Source organism: Pipistrellus hanaki (genome assembly GCF_964339955.1).
Source record: "Pipistrellus hanaki genome assembly, chromosome: Y".
Classification (NCBI taxonomy): Eukaryota; Metazoa; Chordata; class Mammalia; order Chiroptera; family Vespertilionidae; genus Pipistrellus; species Pipistrellus hanaki.
This window is the reverse complement of record NC_140525.1, coordinates 605,763-627,123: the sequence shown is the minus strand read 5'-3', so window position 1 is coordinate 627,123 and position 21,361 is coordinate 605,763. Positions and strand designations below refer to the sequence as shown.

At 44.3% G+C, this 21,361-nt stretch overlaps 1 protein-coding gene across 1 annotated transcript; it reads left to right on the top strand.

Moving 5' to 3' along the window:
- Positions 1-8,561: 8,561 nt before the first annotated feature.
- On the top strand, positions 8,562-11,512 carry LOC311615842 (melanoma antigen preferentially expressed in tumors-like; the record flags this gene model as incomplete). The annotated part of the gene is made up of 3 exons (XM_084871279.1): positions 8,562-8,854; positions 9,243-9,848; positions 10,957-11,512. 3 exons carry the CDS (start codon positions 8,562-8,564, stop codon positions 11,510-11,512), a joined length of 1,455 nt encoding a protein of 484 aa, XP_084727405.1.
- Positions 11,513-21,361: the final 9,849 nt, after the last annotated feature.

Below are 21,361 nucleotides of genomic sequence, written 5' to 3'. Positions count from 1 at the left end.
AGTCAACATAGGGCAAATACATGCCAAAGGCATCTAGAAAAGAGGAGGGAGTGTACCTCTCTACACACCAGACCTGTCCCCCAACAGTCACACACCTGGGAGGGCTACCAGACCCTCCCAGGTGAAGCAATTGAGGTTTTTGGTGTGGTTGTTGTTTTCTATCTGCTCTGCTCTTGGTGACAGTCCCAGAACCACTGGGGATGAGTGCCGTGGCCTCATTTGTACTCATCCATTCATCCATGTAGCTGGAAACCTAAAACTCTGCTAGTTCATAGGCATGGGGAACTTCTGGAGGAATTACAGACAAAGGCAGCCTCATCACCCTGCCTGTCACTCTCAGACCCATGGCCTCCCCACACCCTATGGTAAAGAGATGCAGGGCCACCTGCATGGCAGGGACACAGTGCCCAGTGCCACTATCCCTCTCAGGAAAAGTCTCACAGTTTGAGGAGTCTGAGTATTTCCCAAGCCTGAGTGAGGAAGGGAAAGGGACACAATGTGTCTGAGGCTGCCTGTCACTACTTGAGCCAAAATAAGCAGAGACAGAGTTGAAGCACAGGTTAGCGTTTATCCAGACAATGCAGTCAGCAGGCGCCCTCCCTGGCAATGCTGCTCTGACCCCCTGGGGAGAAGATGGCTACCTCTAGCTGCCAGCTACAAGTGTTACAGGGAGAGGGGAGGGGAGGGCCTGCAGTCAGCCTTCAGGAGCGCAGACTCTACAACATGGTAGCTAATCTTCTATCTCCCTAGCAACAGCTCAGCCTCTTCCTGGGAAGGCAGAATGGTTGGTGAGCTTTCCTGAGAAAGACCTCCGGTCGACCTAGCCCCAGCCCAGGGTCAAAGCATGCCCTGTCCCTGGTCTGTTTCCAAAATGCAATCCCTTTCTGAGTAATGGGCCCATGGAGGCAGCTTAAGTTTTTATACAGCCTGGTTCGTCCTCCAGGGTCCCAGGGCCTCTTATTCCTATTCTGTTAGGTGAGTAATGATTAAACAACTGTGGCCCTGTTCTTCTTACATGCCCTTCCCCCCTGTCAGAAGCTCATTTCAAAGACCCCAGGGAGATGCCTCAGGCCAGCTTGAATGACAGGTATCAGCCCCCTGGGTCCCCTAGAGGAGCCACCCCAGAAGAGAGCCCAGGTTCAGGTTAATCTGAGGGCAGCTCTGCCAGAGGCTGTGCACCAGGGGTGGCGAGTGAGAGGTAAGCTGGGGGTCCGGGCCTCCCGTTTCTCCCTCCCAGCGAGTCCACTCCACCCACGCTCACACCGGAAGCACCGCGTCCCCTACACAGCCACCCACCAGTTCCGGTCCCCACCCCTTGCAGTTGGTGTGCGGGCCCCAGCGCCCCCCTCGTGGGCCCCCCGGAGACCCCGCTCGCGGTCTTGGGATCTCGCGAGGTTTCGCTCCTAAGGACCCAGAGCGCAGCTCCAGGAAGCTTGCCAGGCGGCCACCGCTTCTGTCCCTGCAGCCGCTGTGCTGTGCAGGAGACCAGGTGGTGAGGAGCGCGGCCTGTGGGAAGGTAAGTCCACACTCTGGTTCTTGCTTTCTCCGGGGTGAACTTGAGCTGGTCACTGGTATTCCGCAGCCCCTCCCCCGCCGGCACTTTCCCTCTGAAAATGAGGTCCCCGGGGTTGGAGTGAAGGCCTGAGGGCACAGCCTGGCTCTTTGGCCCGAGGCCAGGCCCCAGCGGCGCAAACATGGCGGCGCTCACTGCGGAGACGGACACGCAACAATCCACGGAACTCCGTCCGGCATTGGCGTTGATTGTTTGATCTCAGCTGGCCGACTTTGTCCTTGACAAAGAGTGGCCCCCACTCCCCACCCCTGCCCCGGGATCTGCTCCTCTGGCTCCTCTGGCTCCTCAAGTCTGTGGGCGCTCAGGCCAGCCCAGCTCTCAGGCCTGCTCCAGGGCCTGGGGGGCAGAAGGGGCAGAAACGTGGCCGCTGGACGGCGGTCAGTGTCCGCTTGGGAAAGGACAGAGCATACGGCCTGTGGCCTACATTATCCTCTGCTTCCGCCGCCGAGAAAGCGGAGGCCAGGTTGGAGACAGGAGGTGATGCCCCCTGCTTCCCTGTTTCTGGATCCATTTTTGTTCATCAGTTCCTGTTGTTTATTATAACCCACACCTGAGTGAGATCACGTGATATCTGTCTTTCTCTGACTGACGGAGGGCCTTCGCTCAGCATGAAGCTCCTCAGCCCCATCCATGCGGTTGAAATGGTAAGAGGCCCTTCCTTTTCCTGGCAGCGTAGTTCTCCAGTGTACAGATGCACCACAGGTTTTCAATCCGCTCATCTGCTGATGGGCAGTCTGGCCGTTTCCAAATCCTTGCTATGGAGAACTGTGCTGCTGTGAACATAGGGGTGCATGTATGAAGGTGAGCAGGCATCCCGCTTTTGGCGGGACAGTCCCGATTTGTAACAATTTGTCTGCGTCCCGCGCTGTTTTACAAGAGTCCCAGAAAGATTCTTTCCAACAATCGGGATTTAAAAACAAACAAACAAACAAAAAACGGCACGGGACGCAGGACAAATTGTTAAAAATCAGGACTGTCCTGTCAAAAGCAGATGTCTGGTCACCTTAGCAAATATCCTTTCTGATTGGTGTTTCTAGTTTCTGGGGTATAAAAGTGGATTACTGGATCATTTGGGAGTTTCATTTTTATTCTTTTGACTAAAAGTACTGATTTCCACAGTGGCTGCAGCAATCTGCTTTCTCACCAACAATGCACAAGGGTTCCTTTTTCTCCCCATCCTCGCCATTTGTTGATTTGCTGATGATAGCCATTCTGACAGGTGTGAGATGGTACCACATTGTGCTTTGTTTCGCATCTCTCAGATAATTAGTGATTTTGAGCATGCTTTCAGATGTCTGTTGGGCTTCCGTCTTCTTTTGACAAGACTCTGTTTAGGTTCATTGCCCATTTTTATGGGTCATCTTTTATTAGGTTGTATAAATTCCCAGTAGATGTTGAACATTAAACATTTATCAGTGATAACATTTGCAAATATGTTCTCCTATACATTGGGTTTTGTGTTGTTTTGTTGATGGTTCCTTTTGCTATGCAAAAGCTTTTTATTTTGATGTAGATCCCATTTTTTCTCTTTAGCCTTCAGAGCTAGATCAGTGAAGATATTGTTTGGGCATCTGTCTGAGTTTTGCTGTCCATGTATTCTCCTAATATTTTTATGGTTTCATATGTTCTGTTTAAGTCCTTTATTCATTTTGAGTGTATTTTTGTATATGGTATAAATTGGTGGTCTAGTTTCATTTTTTTTTTTTTTTGCATGTATCTGTCCAAATTTCCCAGCACCATTTATTAAATAGTCTGTGTTGAATCCATTGTATGTTCTTGCCTCCTTTGTCAAATATTTATTGAGCATAGTGGGCTGGGTTGATATCTGAATTCTCTATTCTATTCCATAGGCCTATATATCTGATCTTATGCCAGTACTAGGCAGTTTTGAGAATAATGGCTTTGTAATACAGCTTGGTATTTGAGATTATTAATATCTCAATATCTCGTATTGAATTTCCCCCCTACTTTGTTCTTCTTTCTCATGATTGCTGGAGATATTCGGGATCTTTTATTTATTCCAGGTGAGTTTTGGGAGAGTTTCCTCTAGGTCTTTGAAATATGCTGTTTGTACATTGAATTCATAGATTGCTTTGCATAGTATAGATATGTTTGGATGGTGATTCTACGTTCTTGCTCCTGTCTATGTCTTCTTCTATATATTTTGTCAAAGTCTTGTAGTTTTCCGAGTAGAGATCTTATACCTCCTTAATTTATTCCTAGGATTATTTATTTATTTATTTATTTATTGGTGATATGGTAAATGGGATAGTTTTTTAAATATTTTTCTGTAAATTTACTATTGCTGTATAAAAATGCCATAGATTTCTTGGTGTTTTTTTTCTCTCCTGCTCCATTGCCAAATTCATTTATTAAGTCTAATCATTTTATGGAGTCTTTTGGGTTTTCTATGTACAGTATCATGTTATCTGCAAATTATGATAATTTTATTTTTTTGTTTCCAATTGGGACGCTATTTATTTCTTATTCTTGTCTAATCACTGTGTCTAGCATTTCTAGTTCTATGTGGAACAGCAGTGGTGAAAGCAGGCATCCTGTCTTATTCCTGTTCTTAAGGGAAATAGTTTCAGTTGTTTTTTTTTAATATATTTTATTGATTTTTTACAGAGAGGAAGGAGAGGGATAGAGAGTTAGAAACATCGACGAGAGAGAAACATCGACCAGCTGCCTCCTGCACAACCCCTAATGGGGATGTGCCAGCAACCAAGGTACATGCCCTTGACCGAAATCAAACCTGGGACCCTTCAGTCTGCAGACCGACGCTCTACCACTGAGCCAAACCAGTTTCGGTAGTTTCACTTTTTGACCATTCAATATTTTGTTATTTGTAGGTTTGTCAAATAAGGCTTTTATTATGATCCTTCTATTCTCACTTTGCTGAGTGACTTTATCAGAAAAGGGTGTTGAACTTTGTCAAGTGCCATTTCTGCATCAATTGATAATATAATTATGTGACTTCTGTCTCTCAGTCACTTTATGGGATGTATGACATTTATCAACTTTTGGATATTGGACCAGCCTTGCATCGTTGGAATAAATCCCAATTGTTCTGGTGTATGATCTTTCTGATGTAATGCTGGATCTGGTTTGGTGGAATTTTGTTGTGGATTTTAGAATCTGTGTTCATCCAGGATATAGAGTTGTAACTATTTCATGTGGTGTCTTTATCTGGTTTTCATGTTAGAGTAATGCTGACTTCATAGAAAGAGCTTGGAGGTGTGCCTCTCTCTTGCAAATTTTGGTATAGTCTGAGAAGGATTAGTTTTAGTTCTTATTTTAAAGTTTGGTGAACTCCACTGTGAAGCCATGTGGTTCAGGGCTTTTGTTGGCTGGAAGCTTTTTAATTCCTGTTTCAATTCATCAGTAGCTATTAGCCTATTTATGTTCTATTTTTACTTATTCCTGATTGAGTTTTGGAAGCTTGTATTTTTTTAGGAAGGTGTCCATTCCATCTAAACAGTCCAGTTTGGTGGAAGTATGTCTGCTCAAAGGCTGGGCAAAGAGAGCTGAATGTTGGAAAGCCCACGCATGGGGACTGATTCCCAGGGCCTGAGAAAGTCCATAGATGTGGGGATTGTTCTGGAAACCAGGATGGGCATCCTTCAGCCTCCTCGCTGCCTCTCTGGTTCTCTGGAACCAGAAAATGAGCTGGGATGTAGTTTTTCCTTCTGTATACTGTAGCAAGTCATGTTCTCTAAAAGAGCTCGGATGAATTGGGGAGATCTCTCTCCTGATTTCTGTCGTCAGTGGGTGTCCCAGCGTCAGGCTCGTGAGAGGTTGTCTGACATCCCAGGGATGCATGATGAGGGCTTCCAGCCTTCTGAGCACATTCTAAGTACCACTCTCCCACTCAGAAACAAAACAGAAAACAAAAGGTTGGAAGGACAGATGCCTTGGGATCCCAGTAGGAATCATGTGCTCAAAGGCTGCTGTGGCCTGTACATAAGTGAGAGCCGTGATGAGGGCAGGTGGATGGGGACCGGAATGTGGTGAAAACATCCCCAGAGTCATGTATGGGTGCTGGGAGTCGGCAGGAAGGACAGCCCTTGATGCAGATGTGCTCCTGCCTCCAGGGCCCCAGCTCATGCCCCGGGAAAGCAGGCTCTGCATGGAAAGAAGAGTGTTTCTTGCTCTTGAAGAAGACAAATTCAGCTCAGACTTTCTTTCCTGGTCATTCTAAGTGGTCCCTCCTGCCTCCTTGTAACTCCTGGATGCTGGGATCTCATGGAAGCTGCCTGAGCTTGGGCTCCTACAATTTTCCAGGTTCTTCCTGGTGCATGTAATGTCAGTGTTAAAGAGAAATACAGCCCCCCATGTGGCACCACTCCTGCTAAAAGCCCAGGAAAAAGTCAAGATAAACTTCCTGAACTCATTACAGTTTGAACCTTTTCCAGAAGTTTAATCCACCAGTCTGGAATTCCTGGTAAACATCACTGTGGTAATATGTCATATGATCCCTATCTCTGGAATAGGAGAGTTGTTTGAACATTACATTGGAGGGGATAGAGAAGAGCCCGTAGAAAATATTTACCTCTATCTCTATCTCTATCTCTATCTCTATCTCTTCTCTTCTCCTAAATGGGAAGGTGTTTCTGCATTCTGTGCTTAATCCTGAGAGGGGACACTCTTCCCTTACTATCTGAGAGTGAGTTTTAGGCCTGGGCTCAGAAGGAAATTTTTGAAGCCAATTTACATGGGCTGTTCCATAGGGTTGAGCAAACATTAGTTACCCATACAGACTTTGGCAGTCATGTTTAGGGCCAGACCCCTGGAACTTGCCTGGGTCTAATCTGTTGCCTGTGGAAGGTCAGGATGTGGAATGGGAGGCCTGAACTAAAGAGAATGCCCTCTGGGAGCAGCTCCTTGATTAGGATACATAGGTCTTTTGGCCCATGTGAATATTTCTCTGTGTCTCAAAATTCCAAATTGCTCATGACTGTTGACCCTCAGTGGCTTTTAGATTTGGATAAGTCATGTTCCAGGTACTGCTGCCACACTCTCCTCTGGCTTCTTCACAGCGGAAGTTTTTACATTTAATTTTCTCAAGCCAGTTTGCTGAGTTTATCTCTGGAGGGAATGGACTTTACCTCCACAGAGGGGGTGTGATTGAATCCCCTGCCTGTACTCCCATCAGCTTGGTTTTAAGGGATCCACCCATTTCCTTCTTAACCACCAGCCTTTTCAGTTCTCTAGTTTACCCAGTCAGAGCCTGTGAGTTTCCCAAGGGTGCACTCTGTCTTGGCTGATTCCCTTGGTTCCATTACAAACTTGCACCCCTCCCTTCTCCTGATCAATCCCTAGATGTGATTTTGGCCCTTCCCCCTTTGGGGAAGGCTTGATCTTCAAAATCTGGAAGACCAACTGTCCTGTTACTCTTTGAATGGACAAGGATTGGCAATTGAGGTAACATCAGGTGTCAGGGACTATTTGGTACTCAATACTATTATGATACATTGTATTCCTTTTTCTCTTGAGAAGATACCCTGTCTGCCTAATGGTGTGTTAACACAAACATTAAGGAATTTAGATGTGGTACCAACAACCCATCAAGTCTACTTCCAGGTTGATTTCATTTTCTCTTCTTTTCATGAATGGATTCAGTTGGAGGTGTGCGGAGGGCACAACCCAATCAGGTAAACTGCCTGGAGAACCAGTTCTAAGGTTCAGCTTTCAGTTGGAAGTTGCCATTTCAGCTAGGATGTCAACAGGAAGGTGTGGCTAGATGGGGTATAATGGTTTCGAGGCGGCAGAGGAGGGATCAGAAGCAAGAGCATGAGAGACACTGCCCAGGTCTGAGCAGAGGGCTCCCTGCACCATGTCTGCTCTGGTAGTCAGGATCCTGAGATGGTCCCCAAGGAGCTTAACGTCAAGGTCCCACAGATAACTTTCATTTATTTCCTTATAAATGAGCAGACTTTGCCTTTTCCTCTATATGCAGGTTAGCCTTAATCCAAAACGTTCTGCTTTCTGCTTTGATATATTCCATTCGCAAAGGTTTAAGGACAAGTTTCCCTGCTTCTGAAAGTAGAATATCCCTAAGGAACCTATTGTAGACCAAATTAGAAAAGTTCTTTTTTAAAAGCAGGTCTTAGGGAATTCTGTAATAAAAGCCAAGTGATGTTTAGTAAGAGAGGAAGGGAGAAAGAGAGAGAGAAAAATTGATGGGAGAAACGTCCATCAGCGGGTTTCTGCCCACCCTCTATTGGTGCAAGGGTCGGGGGGGGGGGGGTTCTCAACCAACTGGGCAACACTGACCAGGGCTTGCAGTCTCTTTTGGGAGGGGGCTTAGTTGGGGCATGTGAGCCCTCTGTTGTCATGGATAAAGTGGTCATTCTAATATTCATAGAAGGGACACACAATAAACTAACATCTCAGACTTAATGGTTATTTTTCTCATCCCCAGCTCCCGCATGCTTTAGAAAACTTTTTTGTTGCTTTTACTGTTTCTCATTTAAAATGTCTCGATAGCCACAAAGTACGCATTGTGTGGGTGTTCCTTAACCTTCCCTATCTATTTTACTTGTTGGAGCTTAGCAAGAGGCAGTGCTGGACCAGGGACTGCTGCCTACTCCAGGGGCTTTCAATCCATCAGCAATAATAAGAAAGGTTTCCCTGAAAAGGGTGGGGCCATCTCTCTGGTTTCCCAGTACTCATTGCACAGCAGAATTACAGGTAGGCAGTGAGTACATGTGGGAGGGGTGCAGTGGTCATCTCACCACTCCTTGGTGCCTGATGAGCTATATATCCTGCCACCAGCCTAGGAGAGGCAGGGCTGAGTGGCCTTGCGGCCCCTAAGCAGAAAATGGGATTGGAGTAAGTTGGGAGGCTGCAGTTGTTGCCAGAGCAGTGCCTTCGGTCCTCAGCTGCTTTCTCTGAAGAGACAGGAAAGGGGGTGCTCATGCTCAGCCTGACAGGATGCCTCTCTTTGGCTGTCTCCCCGAATCCTTTTCAGAATTGCTTCATCAGAATGAACCACCCGTCTCAACGCAGACTCCTGGACCTGGCATGCCAGAGCCTGTTGAGGGATGAAGCCTCGGCCATTGCAGCGGTGGAGTGGCTGCCTATGGAGCTCTTCCCACCTCTCTTCACGGCTGCCTTGGCTGGGAGGCACAGCAACGTCCTGAAGGCTCTGGTGCAGGCTTGGCCCTTCCCCTGCCTCCCTCTAGGAGCCCTGATAAACCATAGACAGCCTTACATTGATATTTTGCGAGCTGCATTTGATGGGCTCGATGCCCTGCTTGCCCAGGAGACTCGACCCAGGTGAGGGGGATTCAGTGGCCTGGTTGGGCCCCGGGGGTCTGAGCAGTTACAGCTGGGATATAGGATCGTATAGGGCCACAGGGAGAACTCAGGCAGGCCTTGGAGCCACTGCTGGGGTCATTCTGGGAACAGGCTTCACATATATAGGGCTGATGAAAATGAGAGGGTGACCCGAGGGACATGATACCCCCTTCCTGGTGCCACCTAAAGGTACCATAAAGGGGGACCAAGAATGATCCCAGTAGAGCAAGGAGCATCTGATTTCTGGGGTGAGGAGTAAAATTCTAGTCAGGTGTCTGGCCCTGGTGCCAAGATTCCTAGACTCATAGTCATTGTCTTATTCCCTGTTATCTCATGCACCTGGGTCTACCTGCTATTTTCTCTGCAGAAGATGGAAACTGCAGCTTCTGAATTTACAGAAGAGAGCTCATCAGGAGTTCTGGATCGTGTGGGCAGGAACCAGTGCTGATGTGTGCTCACTGCTGGATCCTGAGGCCCCACAGCCCATGAGGAAGAGGGGGAAACTGGACAGCATAAAGGTGGGGCCAAATCTACCCTGGGCTCCCATGGAGGTGTTAGTAGACCTTTGTCTCAAGACACGTGTCCTTGATGAGTCCGTCAGCTACATTATTAAGAAAGTCAGCGAGAGGAGAGGTTTGCTGCACCTTTGCTGTAAGAAGCTGAAGGTTTATGCAATGTCAAAGGAAAACATTAACATTCTGTGTATGGTGCAGCTCAACTCTGTCCGGGATTTGAAGTTAAAATGTACTGGGAAACTGTCCACTCTGAGGAAGTTCACTCCTTTCCTGGGCCAGATGGGCAATCTGCGTCGGTTCCTCCTCTCCCGTGTCTTTACGTCTTCTCACACCACCTTGGAGCAGGAGGAGCATTGTGTTAGCCTGTTCACCTCTCAGTTCCTCAGGCTTTCCTGCCTCCAGAAGCTCTATTTGGATGATGTCGCCATCCTCAAAGGCCGCTTGGACCAGATGCTCAGGTGAGGGATGGCGAGGTTTCTCTGCAGACCAGAGCAAGCCCCTTCTCATTTCATTCCACATTGACAGGACCTCCTAGGTGCCATTCATCAGCACTGCTACAGAGCCTGAGTCACTAGAGGCTGCACACAGTCAGTGTCTTGTTCACTGCTCTGTCCCCTTGCATATTGTCAAGTAACTTCCCCCGCCCCCCAGACAAAGGTAGGATGAATGAACTAAGAGAGATGCTACTAAATAGACTCCTTACTAGGAATCGAATGGGGGCTTTGGGTGAGGTGATGGGAGCTCGGGAATCCTAAGTGGTGTGCAAGGGAAGATTGTGCAGTGGAATCGTGAGGATGGCAGTGAGGAGAGGAAAGCCCATCAGAAGTGAGGTTTCAGGGATTTAGGTCCACACTTATTGATTTGGTGATGACAGCCTTTCAATCCAAACCTGCCTCTAATCACCTGTCTGCCAAAGGCTCCGGCTAAGGGAATGCCTCGTAAATGCAGGATTCTGGAGGGAGCAATAATGAAAAGAGACATGTGGTTTAGGAATAATACAGCGATGTAAATTCCTGCAAGGTGCCAGCCCCTGGATGTTGCCTGATCTTACCCAGGTTAGCCTTTTCTACCTCTCTGCCAGTAGCCTCATTGGCTACGTGATGAGGGTAACAGGAGGGTCCAGGCTTTGTCTAGAAGGAAGCTCGAGTTGAAGGCATTTTAGGTCATGTCTCCAATACTGAAGTTCACTGGTTGCCTACTGCTTGAGATCCTTTCTGATCTTCCCTCACATTTACTTCCCATCATTCATGCTCACAACACCTGAGGGTGCCTGAGGGTGGGTGTATGATGTGCTCCCGGTGACAGATGAACAAATGAAGGGTGTGATGTTTCATGGAGCTGAATCCCTCGCAGAGCAGGTAGGAGATGGAGAACGGATTCCACTCAAATTTGCACTGACTAAATCACACTTTTCACTGTGCAAGGTCCTGGGCTTGATCATCATCTGGAAGACCTGACACTAAGGTGACATGGGCCTTTTTACCTTAAGGCCCGTCTCATGCTCGCTTCCCTCTGTCTAACCATTCCACCCCCCCCCTCTCACCTAACTGCTCTGTGTCTCCCCAGCTGCCTGAAGACCCCCTTGGAGACTCTGTCCATCACTAGCTGCATGCTCTTAGAAAGTGACTTGAGACATCTCTCCCAGCATCTGAATGTGAGCCAGCTGAAAGTCCTGAATTTAAGGAGGCTCAACCTGACCCACGTCAGTTCTGGGCCCCTCCAATTGCTGTTAGAGAGAGCCTCCCCCACCTTGCAGGAGTTGGACTTGGATGAGTGTGGGATCATGGACTCCCAGTTCATGGACCTCCTGCCTGCCCTGAGCCACTGCTCCCAGCTCATGACCCTAGGGTTTTGTGAAAACACCATCTCCATGACCGTCCTGGAGGACCTGCTTCGCCACACCATCGGGCTGAGCAAGCTGAACTGTGTGCTGTATGCTGCCCCCCTGGAGAGTTACGAGGAAAGGAGCAACATCATCGACCTGGGCCGACTTGCCGAGGTGCATGCCATGCTGAAGAATATGCTGCAGGAGTTGGGGCGCCCCGGCATGGTCTGGTTCTGTGCTTACCCCTGTCCTCACTGTGGCTATAGAATCTTCTATAACCCAAACCCCATTCTGTGACCCCGTTACATGTCTGTCTAGCTGGGTGCATATCGCATAGGCTTTATTCTGGGCTCTTGGATACCTAAGCCCGCACATAAGTGAATCTTAAAGGAACCCAGCAGCCAGTTTGAGACAACTACTCAGTGGGGGGAGAGGGAGAGAGATATCTAATTCTGAGGAGGTTTGATAGTTTCTTTGGGGAGATGTATCCTAAGGAGTTAGAAATTTGCACCTGAATCTCTAGTGGGGGAGGGATTCAGGCTTGGGAGATAGATGTGGTAATTACCTTTGCTTGATTGGCTGTGAATAAATGTCAGTAATAAAGGGAACTGAATGTGAACCATCTAGTGTCCTCTATGACATCTTAACACAATTCTCCCATCTGCAGTTACTGCTCAAATAAGAGGGATGTTTCCTGATCCTGCTGCATCCCCTGCTCCTCTGAAGCCCCTAAAATATTCTGGGTGCCCAGTGTTCAGAGGCTCCCATGAGCTCATGGAGAAGGGCCCTTTGTCAGCATCTTTTTTTTAAATTTAATTTACTACATTTCTGCCCTGTGCAGTGATCACACTTCCTCTGCAACAGGGCAGGCTCAAGTAAGTGATCATGTGGAGCCTCTAGGGAGGGGAAGTGGCCTTAATGTCCAAAGCCAAGTTCCAGGAGGGGGCTGCACTATTGGGATCATGTTAGCTGTGCTGGTCCGTTGATGCCTGACCTGTCCTCTTGAGATTGAACCTAGAGGATTACTGAGGAAGCCAGTCCCTAGTTCTGCCACTCATTTGCCACCTATTGATTGGAGTCTGGGGGCTGGAGGAGGGACTAAGAGGTCTGCCTTTGAAGCTGCTCAATAGTCATTGCTGCCACTAATTGATCAGATCCCATTCCCTCAACTCCCTAGCCTGGCATGGTGAAGCCTTCGGTCCTAGTTGATGTTATGACCCTAGCTCTTTATTATATAGATGCGGGGGGCTGATCTGGCGGGATCTCCCTTTTTTGCATCCCGCAAGGAAAGACAGATGAACGGACCGGTTCTAAGTGGAGGTGCCCAGGGAATATAAAAATAATAGAAATAGAGAGAAGACACAGATAGATTTTAAGCTGAGCTGAGAGCTGGGAGGGCCGCCGAACTGACTGACGACCTCCTGAGCCACGCAGCACATCTATTTATACTCCAGTCCAACAAGGGGGTTTCACAGGAAAACAAGGAGCCCGGGAGGGCCCACTCCTTTCTCCTGGACGAACACAAGTCAGGAACTAAGAACATCTCTACACGCCCAGGGCGGGAGTGCAACTGACATGATTCTGCCAACATCCAGGGCCCAGTCAGCAACAATCTAAAGAAAGTCCAGCTGTCTTCCCATTTGGCCCTCTACATCTCACCTTTTTTTTCTTTTTTTTAATTTAAACATTAAGAATAAAACTCCAAATTAAAACAATTGCAAACAATGCCAATGCAAAACTAAACTACGTACATGTTGTCATTTTCAAAACTTGAATGTCAAGAGCAAAACTCTGGCTATTAAATGATAACAAAACAATACCAATGCAAAACAACAATATGAGAAATCAGAACTATGGACATATTAAAATTTTTAGCTACCAAATGAAAGAAAGTGTCTTTTGCGCCTGGTGTTTATTTACTCAGAGTCCTTGGACTTGGCTGCGCAAGACTTCAGAAGACTGGAAGCTAACGGATACTAGCACGAGCAGGTACAAGGTTGAAGAAGTAGCTTCCACTTCAGTCTTTAACTCTTGAGATGACTCCATGTTAGCACCACAGACCCTTACGTAGCTTTCAGTTTTCTTCTGCTGCTTTGCTGTCAATGAGCAACTCTCAGTCCTTTTGGGTGAAGGGACATAGGAGCTTCTCTGAGTCCAATGTGGTGATGGACGTAATGCTCCAGTACCCGAATTGGCTGCACTGCTCCTTCTTCCTTGCCCTTGGTCCTGGGCAACCTGCAGCAATGCACAGGTGCTTACTGCTATCATGGCAAGGCATCTTCACTATCTTTATTTCTGGACTATTTCTCCTCTGTTCTTTTGAGCTCCTACTTATTCTGTGGCTAGAACAGCCCTATCAGGTCCTCTCTTGGATCCGGTGTTGCAGGAACCCATATAATCTTGGAGTTTTTCTGGAAATATAAACATATTCTCAACCTTTTAATAAATAAATCTTTTCCATAAATTAGAATTGGGATCTTTTTGATTTTTGCCCCCCAAATTTTTCCTTTGGCTTATTCTGACACCATAAGATTTTTCATAGGTGCCTCGTTACCAGCATTATAAATAAAAATTAGTTTTTTAAAGAAAATTTTTTCTGGGTATGTTTCCTTACATAATATTTTTCCATTACTCACCCCCCTTTTTGATGTATTTAATTATTAGGAGGCTTTTTGGAAAATTTTTATAATGCAGTCTTCAAATTTTTAATTTTTCGCACAAAAATATCACTGCTTTAGGGTTAATTGCATGTTAAACAATTTTACCATGAATGAACCACCAATAGAAATTTTAGTTAATACTTTAAATAAATATTTTATTGATTTTGTACAGAGAGGAAGGGAGAGAGAGAGTTAGAAATATCGATAAGAGGGAGTCATCCATCAGCCGCCTCTTGCACACCTCCTACTGGGGATATGCCCGCAACCAAGGTACATGCCTTTGACCAGAATCAAACTTGGGACCTTCTGTCCCCCAGCCGATGCTCTATCCATTGAACCAAACCGGTTTCGGCTAGTTAATGCTTTAGAAACAGCTTTTTGTACAATGTAATTTTCTTGAATGTTTACTTATTTCAATTAGCCAATTTAAATTAACCTGAAAACTTGACTACTATTTTACTGTAAAAATTTGATACTCTAACAGTAATTTTAGTTTATTCAGTGAATATTAGTGAAAGGATTATTTGCATCCTTGAGAAGGTCTTAAGCATTCCTGGTATTAATGGATTTAAATATAGCATCAGCCATGTCTCTGTTGCCTAGGTCCTGGTCTAAACTGGACAAGTCTCCGTTTGTTGCCTGGGTCCCAATCTGAGCTGGGCATGGGAAGCACGAAGCAGCCATGAGGCAGGAGACCTCCCTCAGAAGGGGCAATGTTGGGGGGGGGGGGGTGAGGATCTGTGCCCCACCTCTGTTGACCCCCAAGTTCTCTCCTGATGGCCCCTCTGCGACTGTGCCTGTGTTAGGTTGTCCCTCCCTTGAGGAATCTTACACATCACTGGCTAACCAGCCATCCTCTGGGGCCAAGCAGGGTGATGTGAGGTTCAGTTCTGTCTCCTCGGTAGCCTATGCCCCTATGGCTCCATGCCGAATACCTGCCTTGGGATCCCCTAGCCAGCTGGCGGGACCCTCGCATTGATCACATATCTTGGGGAACCCAGGTCTCTTCTCCAGGGAGGGCCCAGCTTACGCCATTGGGCAAGAGAGAGATCCATGGTACCATCCACAATGAGGCTTCAACCTCATCATAAACAGAGAGCTCAGGAAACAGCTGTGGGCAATTGCATTGTGACAAGAGGTCCTTCTTGGCAAAAAGGACAAGAAGGACCAATATAGAATGCCTTCCCAGGGGGCCTTTCATATAGTGGAAGGGATTAAGTCCTTTCATGTGCTTTTTAAATTGCTGCCAAACGTTCAAAGAATTAATTTGTAAGTTTGATATACACTGGTATAAAATATCAAAAATTATAATGACGTTGTAGAATAATATCATGTAAAGATATTCTTTGCTTTAATCCATGATAATTCAATTTCAAACTGGAAGAAATATTTAGTTACTTTGTTTTGTCCTTCTAAAGAGGCCAAAGCCTTCATAAAATTTGAAATATATGTACATAAGTATCATATGTTAACTTTTATTTGATAAAGCAATCACTAGTTGTTTCTGGTCTTTATTAAAATTGTTTATAAAATTATTCGCTTTTCATTTAGCTAAAAACCTTGATTATAATTTAATAAATCTAATTTACTTAAGTAATTAAAGTAGGTATCTTCATTTTTAAAATAAAGCAAATTTACTTCTGAACTCACAAGCCACAAATGTTGCCCCGCCTCTAGCTTAATTAAAAATGCAGGTGGCTACATAAAGTTAGGATTCAATTAATGTCGTTTTTTAACATTCGTTTAAAATCTTGCTTGGCGTTGACTTGTATTGACATAACCTTCAAACACGTGGTATCTACAGAACGTGTGAAGTGCAATTAACAAGTTTTGCTTGAAAAAGTTTGTGTTTGGTTTGGGTTTTGTTGCAAAACTAGGGCTAAGAATATGGCGGATGAAGAGCATATTCGGCACTGCATGCTTTACGAGTTCCAATTAGGAAGAAAAGCAAGTGAGGCTGCAAAAAACATCTGTAGTGCTCTTGGTCAAGATGCAGTTAGCGCCAGAAAATGCCAGCATTGGTTTGAGAAATTTCGCGAGGGAAATTTTTCGTTAGATGACAAGAGTGGTCGAGGCCGTGTGTCCAATTTTGATCAAGAAGCTCTTCAAGCTCTTTTGGTGCAAAATCCTCAAATTACCCAACAAGAGCTTGCGACAACTTTAAATTGTTCACAAAAAACAATTTCCAATCAATTGCGTGCACTTGGCAAAGTCCAAAAGTTTGGAAAATGGGTTCCTCATGAGTTGACCGACAACAACCGTAATCAAAGAGTCACAATTTGCAGTTCGTTCCTCTCTCGTCAAAACCGTTTGCTGTTTTTAGAGCAAATTGTTACCGGAGATGAACAATGGGTCCTGTATGTTAATTTGAAAAGGCGGCCTCAATGGTTGGACAAAAATGAGGCTCCGCAGCCCACGCCAAAACCTGACTTGCATGCAAAAAAAGTAATGTGTGTTTGGTGGAATTTTAAAGGAATTCTTCATTATGAACTTTTACCATCTAACCAAAGCATTACAAGTGCAGTGTATAGTGCCCAATTGGAAAGGTTAGCCCAAGCTTTAAGAGAAAAAGAACCCGCGCTGATTAATCGGAAGGGCATAATTCTTCACCACGATAACGCACGACCGCATACTGCAAGAATCACTGCTGAAAAACTGCGCCAGTTGGAATGATAAGTTCTCCCTCAACCTGCATATTCTCCTGATATTGCCCCTTCCGATTACCATTTGTTTTGTTCTTTGCAAAACTTTCTTCTTGGAAAAAAATGTAATAATGAAGAATGCCTCAAAAATGCATTGACCGAATTTTTTGCATCAAAATCACAATAATTTTACAACAGAGGGATTAAAATGCTTCCTGAGCGTTGGGCACAAGTAGTAGAAAACAACGGCAACTGTATTGTTGATTAAATTTTGTTGTATTGTTTAAATAAATTCGATTTAAAAAAGTATTAGAAAACGGCATTAATTATTACTAGACCTAATACTTATAAAATATTGGCTTCTCATGTAACTTAATTTATATGACATTGATCATATTGTAAAAGCTAATTTGTAAAGTAACTTAAGTAGGTATCTGTAATTTAAAAAAGAGGCAAAGAAACTTATTCAGTAAAACTTATAGGTTTGACACTTTATTGTTCTGATCCAAAAGCATTAAGTGTCCCACCTTCAGCCAATTTAAAATTACAGGCTGCATGAGGCCTTTTTTGTCTTTCCTGAAATTCTCCTGCTGTTGAAAATTTTGGCTATATTTAAGAAATATATTGTTTTTGCCTTTCTTACAGGCGAAAGGTTCATAACATTTAATATATAGTATATAATTTTTATTTGATAAAGCTTTCCATGTGATTTCAGGTATCAATCTGTTTAATTAAAATATTTATTTTAGGAGAGAACAGACTTTTGAACATTTCTGAAATATGGTAGCAGTCATACTTGGGTGAAAACTACTGTTTGAATTTTAACCCTACTATTCTGACTTCGACCTTCACTTACTTGCTTTGTTCATCGCGCAATGGGCTTAGGGAGGATGAGTTCAAGTTCTGGGCAAGGTTACAGGCAGAACTTTCTTTTTCATAAAAGAGCCAGCCCTATGTGCACTTAGTGGTTATCTCGATGCTGGCCACGAAAACGATGCTGTTCTATCCAATTAAAAAATGCACCTGGCATGGTATTGAGACTGTGGGTATATCTGGTCTCTGGCCTGCAAGGTCAGACAGCTAAGTGTATCTTCATCATTCTTCAAACAGGCTAAAGCAAACTAGAAAGCAACATTTTATCTAGGAAGAACAGCAGAAAATTCCAAACTACAGTTTGTTGCAGAATGGGGGTTTCCCTTCTAAGAACCTTTAAAAATAACTTACCTGCCCCTAAAGCAGTGCAGTTGTGTAGGGTCTGCCTGCGTGTGGTGCTCTTGCACCTGCCCTGGCCAGTTCAATAAAATCTTGTTTGCTTTTTTAAATAAATTATCAGCCTCCAGTGGTCTTATTTTGAACCCAGGGTTCCACCCCGCAACAATTTGAGGGCCCTTGAAACATCCAAAAGTTACTCTCAAAAAACCTCGAAATACTCTTGGAAAGATCAAATACAGAATACATTTATATTTATGATTTAAAGATTATAAACCTAAATTATCTTAGAGAATATCATTTTCATTTAATTTGGATCAATGAATTAATCCTCTTTCTTTTAAACCAGACCAAACAGGTAACATATTTTCAATTCCTAATTATATAAGAGAAAACACATTTTAACTATATAATTTTTCCCCATTTAAGTTACACTTTGACCTTTTATAGCTAACAAGTCAAATATATTTTGCATGTCTTAGATTAAGAACACTTTACATTTCTAAGAAAAATACAAGACATAATTAAGGACCTCAATTCTGTCCTCTAGATTTTTTATGAGGCAAATTTAAACTTTACTTTTTTATTTATAATTAAGTGCCAACTTACAAAAAAAATTTCTTTTTGCCACAGGAGTTTGGAGGAAGTTTGTAGCCATTCAGTGCAAATTACCACCTTCCTTAGCTTACTGGGAGAGTGGTTAGAGCAATTAAGGTTGCTGACCAGCCTTCCTGGTTTCCTGTCAACATGTCTCTTTTAGTGCAACTGATTTGTTTCCGGTATCATGGCAAAAAAAAGACACTTTAAACTTTCAGAACTTTAAAATTTTCAGGTAGCAAATCAACTATTTAGCATTTCTCAAATTAATAATACTTTTACATTTTTAAAGATACATTTCAAATAAAATATGAGGCATATTTAATTAATAGACTAACTTCAATTATCTAGACTTCATGCAAGGCATACTCGGATCAACATTGTCGTATTATAACAATTCAATACATTTAGATTTGAGTTTTTATCATTTGATTAACTTCCAAATTCTTTTGAATTTCCAACCAATAGGCCTGACCAAGGCTTTGGTTTTCAAAATGGTCACAATTTTCCTGCTGGGCAAGTCAAGAGATAAACTCTCAGCCATTCATGTGGGAACTAGACTTGCCTCTGGGCAGACATTTCAAAATTTAAATGCCTTGGGAAACTAGCCTGTATTCATCTCCACCACTTATAAGGCTAAAAACAGTCTGTACACAGCAAAGAGCCAAGCCCAGCTCAAAAACGATACGCACTCATTTTAAACAGGCTTTTCCCCTTTACATGTGCACAGAAATCCCTAATGCATTTATGAATTCGTTAAAGCTTTAAGTCATTAGCTGGAAAAAAAGAAGGTGGTGAATACGAGGCCTCTTAAAGTGGCCTTTTTGGAGAATGGTGTTGTTTATCTTGTTTTTTTATTTTGTTACTTTTTCACTTTTTATTTATTTTTATTTTTAAGGAAATAAAAAGATTGTAAGATAAAGAATTATTGGCAGTTGCTAAGAAATTCCTTTACTCTTTTTCACTTGGTTACAAGTAGTTTACACGTGGAGGTGAAGGAGGTGCAGATGGTATTCTTAAAGATTCACACGCTTCCACACCAGGCTGCAAGGTCATGGCTGCACCCACTTAAACATTCTTAAACTTTCCTGTGCTGAATCAAAAATTGAAGTAGGAATAGGAATTTTCTCTGGACTTTCTGCTGAGTATTGGTCATGCGACTGCTTTCTAGCCTTTTCCCAGGTTCATCAACAAACTTTAAGAAAGAAATCAAGAATCTGACTAAGCTTAACAGAATCTCTTGGAGCCATGAGCGTAGTTTTAAAGCATTTAGAAGGACACCCATGTTTTACACCCAGCTAATTCAATTTCATAGCAATACACTCCCTCTACCCTACAGTTCCTTAAATCTGTGGCATGCACAATTCTTGGGAGCGATCCCTTACCTCTTTACCTCTCGTTGCCTCTTTCGGCCCATGCCCCACGTTTGGTTCCAGAATGCGGGCGCCTGATCTGGAGGGATTCCCTTTTCGGCGTCCTGCATGGGAAGAGAGTTGAACGAATTGGTTTTAAGTGGAGGCGGCCAGGGATTGAGAAATATTAGAAATAAAGAGAAAAGACATAGAGATAGATTTTAAGCTGGGAGCTGGGAGGGCCGCCGAACTCTTTTGCTGGAGAGGCAGACTGACGACCACCTCCTAAGCCATGCAGCACATCTATTCATACTCCAATACAACAAAGGGGTTTCACAGGAAAACAAGGAGCCTGGGAGGGCCCAGGTCCCACCCACTCCTTCCTCCTGGACAAACACAAGTCAGGAACTAAGAACATCTTTGCACTCCCAGGGCGGGAGTGCAACTGACATGATTCTGCTAATATCCCGGGCCCAGTCAACAACAATCTAAAGAATGTCCACGTGTCTTCCCATTTGGCCCTCTACATATAGACACCATCTGAACCCACACTGATCGCTTTTCAGCCTGTTGACAATATACTTATGTACTATTGATTGAGATGTAGTTAATTGGTCTTGATACTTCCTCAACAATTATGCAGAAGAACATGTGTTGAAATCAAGAGCACATCCTTCCACACTATACTTGAAACAACAGCCTTAGTTTGGCTCCAACATGATCCAAACACAGAAAGAAACAATAAGGTGCATAGCAAGTTTCTGTTATTACATACTTATTGATCATGCCTCAAAACACATTTCCTGATGGTGCTGTTGATCCGAATATGCACTCACAGGACATTAGGGCTTTCATGCAAAACTCCGTACTGAAACCAAGTGAAAAAGAAGTCTATTGGACAAAAATATAGCAGGGACTTTAAAATTAAGAGAGATTTGAAGAGGATTAAAAATGGTGGCAGAGGAAGTGGATGCTGCAGGGACATGGCCCCCGGAACAAACTGATATAACAACACACAGAAAAACTTCCTGAATAATCAACGGAAAACGCATAGGAGAGATACTAAAGACTGAAAATGGAGACCATGTAAACACTGGTAAGAAGGGAGCAGGTACTTAAGGTCTGGCCAGAAATCCACAGTCAGAAACTAAAGTCCCAGAGAAATATCTTAATTGTGGAGTTTTGCTATTGAGAACTTTAGGGGTATAATTCCTAAGCAGGATTTCCTAGCAGAGAGCACCAGAAATAAGGAGGGTACCCATATAACATCTGGCTGAGTGGAAATTCTAAAACTATTAGGAAAGAGAAAAGCACACTTAGAGGAGATGTGTAAGTAAGGGCAGAGGTATGGAGAGACACTTGTCAAGAGGGCTGGCAACTGAGGATGAGGTTGTCATTTTCAAGCAGGACGGAGACACAGGCTCCTGACTCCTCTGAACTCCAGTTCTGGGCAAGACTCTATGGACCGAGACTCATACAGGGAGAAATTGGACTGTCCGCCATCAGACAGAACTCAAGGGCAGGTTTCTCTCAGAGGTGCTTGCAGCAATTACTGTGAGACACTGAGATCCAGTCGCCTCTTAGGGCAAAGCAGACTGGAAGCCATTGCTGTTGGCTCTACTCTGAGACCCGGCCCCTGACAAACTGTGTGCGGAGACTTTTGCATAAGAATGACCTGGTCCTTTG